Genomic DNA, 11,192 nt, shown 5'->3' with positions numbered 1-11,192 from the left:
CGTCCACAGTCTCTCATCCACCAACACTATCATTATGTCTTACACAAGGACAGCATGCTAGCTCTGCTGATAGCGAATTGTTACTAATAAGCTCACATGACAGCTGTCTGTATGTAGACTAACTTAGTTTGACACTTATCTTAAAATACTTTTATACTTCGCTGCTGGCTGAGACAAACAGCCCCAACTCTCTACCAGCATGTAACCAGCCAAGCTGCAACCACCTACATCATCACGCTAATTTGAATACATTTTCCGGAACTCACAGAGCAAACCACACAGATTTTGCACAAACAGGACCTATACATGCACAAAGTGCAAAGTCTCTCTCTCTCTCCCCCCCCCCACACACACACCACACACACAAACAAACACACATATATACACACCAAGGTTGTATTGTTAGTTGTTATGGTTATTATTGAATTATTAATCAAAATTCCAAATTAATAGTTTAGCGTGTTTTATGAGACTGTTATTTTAAATTGGCTATCATTTTTCACCTTACAGGAATGTTGCCCCACGAGGTGATTTAATGTTAATTAAGTCACATTATTGAACATAATTATTAATTATTATTATAGTAATTATTAATTATTTCCAATAGCCAACTTACAACATTAATGGTTTCCCCTTGGTGAGGCCTAATATTGTTGTTCCCTACATAATTGGTGCCTCTGTGTGATGCCTAATTTATGTTCCCTACAGTTGCACATTTGACAAAATATAAACAAGATAAACCCTTTCGTCATATCATACTGATAAAACAATTGTGATATAGAGACGCCATGGAAATATGTTGGGAAATGGTACTTACAAACAGTGCGCACAACTCAAAGTCTCAGGATAATGTCGGGTGCACAGTTGCGATAAAGACTAATCAAACAAAACAACGGCACTCACTGATCCATCTTCTTTTGTATTTTAATTGTGGACAGAAAACGGAACGCCTTTCTGCGTAAAGCCATCATCAGCGTTCGTTTTCTGTCCACAATTAAAATACAAAAGAAGATGTACCGCGTTTCAGTGTAAAGCCATCATCAGTGTAAAGCCATCATCAGCGTTGATGATGGTTTTACGCTGAAACGCATTTGTTTTGGTGGTGGTGGCCATGGTTAACATTATACCTCCTTAGCATCAGCATTTTAGCATTGCCATTGTGTGTGCAGATTGCTGATGATACTTTATAGCTGAAAGCACCTCTGTGCCTCGAAGCACAATGTCACAGAGGCGCTACAGTATCTTGGCTTTAAACACAAAGTCTTGTTAACCCCACGTTAGCTGCAAAACTTGAACATACGCATAAAGAAAAGCAAAACAGTTTCATTAATCTGAATGAATTGGTCATAATAAAAGTAGGGCTGGACGATTATGGCAAAAATAATAATCACGATTATTTTGATTGATATTGAAATCACGATTAATAAACACGATTATTCATTGATTTCAAAACTCCACCAAAACTCAACTTTTAACATAACTTAAAAGAACAGCCAGAAATAAATTAGTAACGAGTAAACAAGTAAAAAGAATAAAAAATAATAATAGTAAATTAAAATAATAATAGCAATAAATACAATAAATAAAAATAAGTACTAGGGCTGACCCAAGAAATTTGAGGCTTTGAAGATTCATTCGATGGCACGGGATTCGATTGTGGAAAAAAAAAATTTGAACATTCAGCCTTTTTTTTCTCCCATTTTTGGGGGGGGGAGACATGAATGCAACACCATCTCCGACAAGGAAATGGAAAGCCCGACGTGTGATGAATGGAGACCTGTTATCCTGCTTGAACACAGACAGCTAAATTCTTTCAACAATGTGACTCAAGATAATGATAAAATAGATTTAACTGATGTAAAATAATATGCTGATGGTGACATTTTCCACCAGTGCGCTGCGCTCTGAGTCTGCTTGCGCTGCTGTGCGCTGAGGGTTTTAATTTTTAGTGTTAAATCAAAAGTTAAACACTACTTATCAGCAACCAGAAGTGTTTTTTCGTTTGTGAATATTTTTATCTTAATTCTAGGGTTGCAAGAAACTACCTTTTCGCCATAATCTGTAAGTTATTAACTTTTTTGGACTTTTTTTTTTCCCGCTCGTGTTGCCTTGGGGGACAGACACGACAGTGTGACAAACTTTGCAAACAATTTCCTATTGCTCGACGTCCGTCATCTTGAAGCCAAAATGTTTCCAGATGACTGAAATTGTCCTACCTTTCTTCTCAACCAAAGGCTGCCTTTCTGCCATGTTCTCAATCGCTAGCTCCACATATTATTGATTCACACACGTCACACGCTTGCTGCTGCTGCACGTAACACAGGTGCATTCACGGTGCTTTTCCAGCACAGGAACTTGCATACACGCCACGCCGTGTGGCGCATTAATCGTTTTTCTTCTATTGTAATGTTTTTATGATCGTGAGAAGCCAAAATTGAAATCATGATTAAAATTCGATTACTCATCCAGCCCTAAATAAAAGTATCTCTACCTGTCATTGGTCCAGAAGTAGGGGTGACTCAAGCATTCTTCCACCTTAGGTCTGCTCTTTGGTTCTTTATTGATCATCCACTCGATGAGATCCTTTGCCACCACATCTTGCGCATGGTCTAAAGTGTAGTTCCCTTTATGAATGTTGTACTCACATTCAAAGGGTATGTCACCAAAAGGATGGTGTCCCCCAGAGAGGATATAATAAACCAGCATCCCTGCCACCTGAAAAGTTGCATAGAAGTTTATTTAGTGAATGATTTTTCACCAAACCATCAAGAAAATTCTTTTAGCAGAAAACTAACCTGTATGTCAGTGCTCCACTTGTATGGTGTGTCAGGTCTTCCTTCTAAAGTCTCCTTGGCCATCCAGCATTTTGTTCCTGCACTGCCTGTGCGTAGAGTTGTTTGTCCCATGGGTAACTGTCTGCTTATGCCAAAATCAGCTAATCTTGCCCTCCTGTTGACATCTGCAGAACATATGTTGTACATTAAATCAGTAAACAATATCATATATTGAACAAAATAAATTGAAATATTTTGTTTACTTTGTATTTTTTGTGGTTAAATTCCATCATTTCAGTATATTTTGAACTTGTCTTACCGATCAAAACATTCTGTGATTTGAGATCCCGGTGGAGAATTGGAGGACTTTGACAATGAAGCACCTTTAAACTCTCAAGAACCTCATGAACAAGTTTCTTTATCAACAGACCACCATCTTTTTTTTTAATGTATTCTTCCAGGGTGTATTCACACAGTTGAAGACCAAGATATCCAAAGTTCTCATCCTCTGCAAAGTCAACGTATCGTACAATAGATGGATGATCCAGCTCTGGAAGTCGCAGGAATCCTTCCTCATTCTTCAGCTCCTGATAGTTGCATTTGGACATTCTCTTAATAGCAACTTCAGTGCCGTCATCTCTCAGCCCCAAGAAAACTTCAGTGCCATCACTTCCCTTCGCTATGCGGAACTCTGCATCGTTCACATAACTCATGCTGCCAACTCTGGTGACTTTACTGTCATCAGTGCTCAGAAGTTTTTCTAGTTGTCCTCTCCACCTCTTGCTGATTTGTAGCCATTTGTGTTTTATTGATGACATGGTGGTGCTGATGTGGAATGGCTGCACATTTGAAGTTGACTTCACGACAGGAGTTGCTGTAAGATCAGTTGTGGCAGTGCATACGTCATCGATTGGTTTTTCTTGCTTTCTCTTGGATCCAGGTGATGCTTTAGAGTCTTCACATTCTGAGTTTGCTTTGCTGAAATGATCTTTCAGTCGCCTGAGCACCTCTTTCAGCTTGTCGTTCATTTTCATGTCTGCAGTTGTCAGTATGTCCTCAGGCACTGAAGTTATCCCCACTGATGGAAAGATGTTGGCCACGTGTTTAACTGAAAGTAAGTTTGCAAATATGCCGAATGTGAAGACTCTGGTGTCAGAGGAGTGCTGGTCCTTTATAAAAGGAGCAACTGTTTGGCATAACTTCTCAACAAAGTTGGGATCCCAGCCATTTGTGTCTTTTGTCTTCTGTGTTATCACATAAAGTGTTTGCAGAATAACATCACATATCATCACAGGTCTCTCTTTTGAGCCAAGCTGTTTCAGTAGATGGGGGATTATAGCCAAAGCCTGCTCATTTGGTATGTCTTCCACTGTGCAGAAAACTGCATGTAAACTGGAAATTACGTGAACTACACGATCCTGGTGAATATTTGGAAAACGACTGACTGCACCTGCAATGTAGGAGTTCAGGTTTCCAGTGTCCTTCAGCCATTTAATACATCCCTGGCGGTATTTTTCTGCATTCAGCCCAGTTACATTAAAAAGTATTTCAATCATGGTCAGATGGGTCTGAGGATCCTCCAGCAGCATGTGACTGTGAAAAGTTTTGAACACTTCTTCGAGCGATTTCCCTCGCACTGCAATTGCCACATCCACAAAATATCTGATCTTGGAGCAAAACCTATCTCCTTTCGATGCAAGGTTATGAACCATCTGAGATATTTTTTCATTGTGAATATTATGTTCAGGATCAGTGACAGGCAACAGTGGTATCGGTGCACCAGCAGATATGAGCACTTTCATGACATCATCCCTGTCATTGATGGCAGCAGTTTGCAGTGGTGTGAGTCGCTCTATGGGATTTGATCCATTTGGATTAGCTTTTGCTTCAAGCAGTTTCTCCACAAAAAAGAATGGTGCTTTGGATCGTGAGACATAATGCAAAGGTGTAAAGAAATTTTGGGAAGCCTTGTTTGGGTCTGCACCTTGTTGCAAAAGGAAAGTAAAAATATCTCTGTTGTGATTTACAACAGCAGCAATTAGTGGTGTTATGTAGTCACTCAACTCTCTGCATGGGTAAAAACCATCAATGCTGTTGTCCTTGAGTAATGTTTTGAGCTTCTTGAGGTTGTTGTTAAGAATATGTCGTATTATAGGATGTGTTCCTGTTGGGGGGACTGAGACTTGTAATTCTGTGGTAAGGTCGAAAGGTGGAATTTGAAAGATATTCATTTCTTTGCTTCAGAGGAACTGTAAAAAAAGACAAATTTATAACGTTACTGTTGCATTTGGTGCCATTTTAAACTTTTGACAAGCAGCAAAAAGAATTACAGGTTCATATATTCATTTCATTTTCAAGTGTAATTTTTCAGTACTTCAGTACTCCATTTCACAAAATCCTAATTACCATCACTGTTTCTGGGTGGGTACAGATGGTGAATAATACAAGCCTGAGAGCAACTAAATCACAAACTATCCACATGACTACATACAGTACAAGGGTGACATTCACCACCAAGGCTGTGAAACAAAAAGCCCTCAGCCAACTGCTGACATTATTGCAAAATAATTTCATTCTACAACTTGAAAACTCTCCTTTTGCTGTTTTTGCTGAGAAAAGTAACAGGTTAAGTAGTGATTTCACTGGGACACAAATGAAGCTGAGCGTATCTTCAGTTAGGGAGGCTTTCTTTCTGCTTCATTCTTTCACAGCTCTTTCTCTCTCTGTCTCACTTCCCTGCTTCCTGCTTTAGACTTTGAACTTCATCATTCAGGCTGGAAACCAGAACTTGAATGTGCACAGCAGATTATTTTAAAATACAATGTTAAGGTAAATGTTAAAGGATTGTAAGACACTTACAATGTCGACGTGGGGTGTCCGCTGCAGAGTGAATTATATCTACCAAAACTTCACATGCTGTGCTTTTTTCCTGTATTTCTGTCTGACACTCTTTGTCTCCGACTCTGCCTCTGTCTCTGTTTCCCGCTCCTCCCCTGAGCGTTTAGGCGGTTTCAGAATGCTTGCGAGGGGAGATGGGTTGGGCTTCAGCAGGAAACATCTGCGGGACATGCTCCTGCACTTCTATTTTTTCCAGGCTGATTTTCTTCCAGAAGTTTCTCTGAACATTGCTGACTGATGATCCAGTCACCAAATTCCAAATGCGAAAAGATCTAAGCTGATACCAATGTTGATATGTTCATCTCAGTGCCTTCAGCTGTTACGTAGGTTTGCATATATCTTGGGAGGACAGAATTGATCCAACCAATATGTGAACAAACTGGTTCAGATTATTCTCAGTCTAACTGTTCTGTACATGAAAATACTGGACAGACTGCGTCATGTAGGCTATACTGATTCAGTATTCAATACGGGATGATCCTGTATCATATCTGATCAGAAGTGTTTTCAGTAGGTTTTGGTATTCCACCTCAGATGAAGAGCAGCGCACAGCGGCTTAAACCTTCCCTCGTCCTGACAGAGTCTCAAACTGGACTGTGTGCCTTTCACACAGTCTCAAGAGGGTACTGTATCACCACAGCAATAATGTGACACACAGTTCGTAGGCGCCTGAGCAATGGAACAAGTGAAGCAAATGCATTACCGGTATTCAGTCAGGGGAAGACAGAGTTTTTGCCGAAACATTTCTGGACCTCCCTGATCGCTGATCAATCAATCAGAACAGTGCCCGGTCGCGCAGCGTATGAGAGAGGCAGACAAACACAGTGAAGCCTCTCCACACAGCACCTCAGTGTCTGAATTAACAGTCAAACATTCAGCTGTGAAAAGTGACTTCTTTAGACTTCGTTTTAGTTTCAGTTTTAGTCAGACTTTAAATGGGATTCTTTACTAATACGGGGACGCATCGTTCTCCTTTCGTCAGCTGCTCTTTACTGTGCCTTAATTATCCATGCCACCAGGGGAGGATTTAGTGTTTTGGGGGCCTGGGGCCCCAAGCAAAGTGCCTTGCTTTATTTTCCCCCCTTTCTCTAACTGAGAATGTTGGTAGGCTATTAGCAGCTAGAAGTACTCAAAGCTTTCTTCTTAAGTAAAACTCTTAATAGCACACAGCAAAAGTTAAAGCAGACGTTTTATTATCAGAGTGTATTTTAATTTACTTAGGGTGCTTTCAGACCTAGAGTTTACTTGCTTTGGTCCAGATCAGAGATTCATTTTGTGACAAAGTTGCAAAATTGCCCAGAGTTGGTTTGTATTATCACATTTTACAAACAAACCACATCACATGCCTGTGTGAGAAAGCTGCTCTTGATTGGTCAGAATTTCCATTTGGGAAAAATCCAGGAAGTGAACAAAACGTTGAAGAAGAGTACACTTGCAAGATAAATGTGACACTTCTAATGTCACATTGGAGGGACAACTACGCAGGTTGATTTTAGGGCTGGTCATCGTGGACTATATTGCTGTCATTGTTCATTTTAGTCAAACCATACAGTTTGAAAACGAGGCGCAGCTCCAACTAGAAAACAATGTTGTGATGCATTGGATGTGCTGAACGTGCATATTAAGGCAGTACAGGAGGAGGTGCACATTAATAATCCTCCAGGGCCCGTATTCACAGAGATTCTCAGAGTCCTCTCAGAGAGCTCCTAACTTAGCCTAAAAATTCCTAGCAAGGAATCTTAGCTTAAGAGTGATTCAGGAAGTTTCTGAGAGCAGCTCTGAGCAAGGAGGAGACAGAAACTTTTATCTTAGTGAGGAGGTGTGGTTGACCCCGTTGCTAGGTATGACGCAGTCTTCTAAAAGCTGTGATTGGTTGTTACAAAAAGGAAAAAAAAAAAAATCAAATGCGCTCCTAGTAATGAACGGACAGTGAAATCAACCGATCATAGAACTTAGACTGCATTAAGAAATGTGTAATCGTGAAAATATTTTTATGTCATGATGATGAAACTCAGCAAAATTAAATTAATTGTTACACAGCTTCAAAATGTTTGAACGTACCTCATTCACATGCCGGTTATTATATTGATTTGCTTATTGTTATGTTTACTCGCCATGCTGGTAATTTTACTCCTCAATCTATTTGATAGTAATGCTAGACGCAGACCCAGCTGTCAGCAATTACTGTGATTGCTGGCCTCCTTGTAAAAAGCGGTTTGATTTGGCAGAATGAGCAAAACAACGAATGACATGGAGAAAAAAAGAACAAGAAAGCCGAACTGGACAGAAGAGCAGTGCCTGCTGCTGGCACCGCTCGTGGAGGAGAACAACAGAGTTTTAAGAGGGAAATTCGGTCCTGGGACCACGGCACAAGGGAAGAGGCAGACTTGGGAGCGCATTGCCCGACAAATCAATGCGTCGTTCCCTCTCCTTTTACGCACAAGCGATGAGTGTGCACTCTTAAGCTTCTTAAAAGTCCTCCTCCCTCCTCTTAAAAGTTTTTCACCTTAGGAGCTCTCTTAAGGCCTAACATCCTTTGTGAATAACTTTTATCTTACCATGGGAAAATTCTAAGAAAAATCTTAGAATTCAAGGAATTCTAAGATTTTTCTTAGAATGACGTCACTAAGAGCTACTTTTAGTCTTAGGATTCTTTGTGAATACGGGCCCAGGACTGTAACATGCTCATGTTTAACCCAAACAATGTGTCATGTGACTGCAGTTGGTTCACAGCACCACCCAGTGTATATACATAGTAAATACAACCAATTTCTGCTGAGTGAAATTACTTAATTGGCTCCTGCATCACATACATAAAGATATTTCCAGCATAAACTGGTGCATAAAACCATAAAAGGTTTATGATGGAGGATGTGACATTCTGATGAAACTGTTTGTCAAACCAACACAGCCAAACTCAGCACATCACATGGATATGAAGTCAGCTGAACTTGGCAGGGTATCAGCTGTTTTATACTGGTGCATGCCATTTTATGCAACTCTGTAATAAAGACATGCACATCTGATGATAGTGTACAAAGTAGCACTGTGTTTAATATTATGGTGGTAATGTAGGACTGGGGTTAATTTCAGAGGGAGTGAAGCTGAACAACATTGAGCCTTCGAGAGGTGGTCAACTCAGTGAAACATCAGTGGAGAAAGGTGCCATCTTGATGGTCACAAACACACCCTGCCTGACCATAGACCTGTTGATTTATGCCTTTTTTTTCTCTTCACAATACTCATTTGCAATGCTGGGCAAGCAGTGTACGGTGGCTTTGTAGAGCTTTTTCACTGAAAATAGCTCTCATCAACAGGCAGAGTTGATGAGAGCAGCAAAACTGAACCAAAACAGTAAAGTTGCTGCCCATAAGACCAAAACAAAAAGCTGAAAGACACTTCAATGAGCTGAGAGGGACTGCAGTCATTTGAATTTACTGTGGTTTCATCATTGTGTGATCCCTTTCAAATTAACATACTTGGACACATCAACATAAAAGTATTTATTGGTTCAGTAAAGAAATTCCCCACTATATCATAATGATCGATGAATGATTAAACACTTGTTACAATCATACCTTTACACATTTATTTTGATACTTATGATTAGATTTACAGTATATTTTGAGAGTAACATTCAGTACGCTCAAAGCAAAATCATACTAAAGAATCTGCATGTTGTCAAGCTTGTATATTCCATTACAATTTTTAATCTTTAATTGAAGTCAGTGCAAAGATCTGTTCAGATTTGTTTGATAAACAGGGAGTGGGATTGCAGCCCTTGTTTTATGCACATTTTTAGCTTGTCATTCAACATTCATTGTTCCTTTTACAGTCTTTCTGAAACAGTGGTACTTCTAAGGGGCTGTGACAGCAGGTAATGGGACAAGGCCAATGGGACAGTCAAGAACAGCTCAAGAAACTAAAATGACACAAAACACTATCTGTCCCAGCAGTTATTTGTGAAAGATATCAACATAGAATATGATACTGTAATTTATTAAATTTCCTTTTCTTCCACCCCCATATAATGTAGCAATATGACGGAAATATGCAAGAATAAAAGAACATTAAACTGTAAAATGTTAAACATAACTACAGTGGTAAAATATATCAGCAGTAAAATCTAAACAAAAACAGTCAAACATAATAATATTAATGATAATAATATTAATGGTCAAGAACAATTCCTCAAAATAAGTCAAAAGTAAAAAGAAAGTCCCTTAAAACTAAACGACTGCACAGTATCTTATAACCGTTGGAAAATAGTTACTATGTACAATAGATACGCATATTATTTCACAGAAGACATTTTGACACGTCACAGAAGAAAAAGCACAGGTGTAAATAATAAAATGAATGATGGCTGCTTCAGTTTCAGAGTCCTGGCGTTGGTCACATTGTCATGGCTTGCTGGGACACTTCAATAGAGGGCAGCCTTTGTTAATGTTATTTGTTACAGCTGTGCTTTTCCTTTTATGAGTCTGATAATGTCAGGTGTGAAAAAGACCCATGGCACTTGTTTTTTTGTGCAGTCTTGTTGCCCTGTGCTGCTAAAACCTTGACATATGGGCAATACACTATAACTGTCAAAAAGGACCATATGACATCAGAACTGCTTGTTGTTAATACAAAGCTTTGACTGTTAAAAAGACTCTAAAGTCATTTTTGAAGTCCTTGATCTTTTGGATTTCAACTCCACTTCAAGTCACTGGGGAGAGACTCTTGAACTGGGACAGTCAGGTACTCCTCAGGACTTATGGACAGCTTTGTGAAGCTGGTGGTGATGTCTTCTCTTTGAAACAGTTGCTTTAAGGGTGTCTCTGAATTCCACCCTCGGGTCTTGGCAAACTTGTAAACACATCCAAAGAGATCAGGAAACATCTTCATCAAATCAACTTGGGCTGCATCTTCCTCACTGCAAACAAAAAGGAATATTTTAACATAAAGTAATAATGAACACCCGGCTTACAAATATTTGATAGTCATCTAATTTGTGAATGACACCCGTGATTCCATGATTACACTGTGTGCTGTCTTACAGTAGACATTGTGACTGATGCATTCTGTTTAGATTTTTGTATGTATCATCTACTGATAAACTATTTTATAATAATAAAACGACTAGCAGTAAACTGACCAGGAATCTAATGTATGTCTTTTGGTATCAAAGGAGGTAAAATGCTGGACATTTAATCCAGAATCATCATAAGGGCAAAAAAAACAAAATCATTTTAAAACAGTAAAGGATCAGATATTGGCAAAAACCAATGTGGGTGTAAAATAGGTCAGTGTTAAAGTGAAGTGAGGGGGATTAAACTCACAACAAGGTATCAGTGAAACAGTGGGGAAACAACACCAACAACTACAACTTGTCAGGCTCAGTCTTCAGAGCATATTTTCTGACTTTTATCTGCCTTCAGCCCAATACAATGAAGGTGAATGGGATTTTGTTTGTGGAGCTCAGGGGAATGAAATGTTACAACTGCAAAACTGACTTACTAGTGCTCATGGAGGTTT

General features: G+C 39.3%; 2 protein-coding genes across 2 annotated transcripts in view; both read right to left on the bottom strand.

Annotated features, from left to right (window-relative positions):
- Positions 1–11,192, bottom strand: part of LOC126403918 (uncharacterized) — a 21,521-nt gene that overhangs the window by 1,299 nt on the left and 9,030 nt on the right. Inside the window, exons 1-4 of the mRNA XM_050066750.1 lie at positions 5,634–5,766; positions 3,094–5,023; positions 2,796–2,959; positions 2,492–2,715 (exon numbers count right to left, since the gene is read on the bottom strand). Of these exons, the coding sequence (XP_049922707.1) occupies positions 2,492–2,715; positions 2,796–2,959; positions 3,094–5,005 (2,300 nt within the window). The 5' untranslated portion in view covers positions 5,006–5,023; positions 5,634–5,766. Of the gene's footprint in view, positions 1–2,491; positions 2,716–2,795; positions 2,960–3,093; positions 5,024–5,633 lie in introns of the transcript that reaches the window.
- LOC126403917 (uncharacterized) overlaps positions 9,196–11,192 on the bottom strand; it is a 52,597-nt gene continuing 50,600 nt past the window's right edge. Inside the window, exon 6 of the mRNA XM_050066746.1 lies at positions 9,196–10,590. Within this exon, the coding sequence (XP_049922703.1) occupies positions 10,365–10,590 (226 nt within the window). The 3' untranslated portion in view covers positions 9,196–10,364. The remainder of the gene's footprint in view (positions 10,591–11,192) is intronic.

The sequence above is a fragment of the Epinephelus moara genome, chromosome 17 (assembly GCF_006386435.1).
Source record: "Epinephelus moara isolate mb chromosome 17, YSFRI_EMoa_1.0, whole genome shotgun sequence".
Classification (NCBI taxonomy): Eukaryota; Metazoa; Chordata; class Actinopteri; order Perciformes; family Serranidae; genus Epinephelus; species Epinephelus moara.
This window is presented reverse-complemented; position numbering and strand designations above follow the sequence as displayed.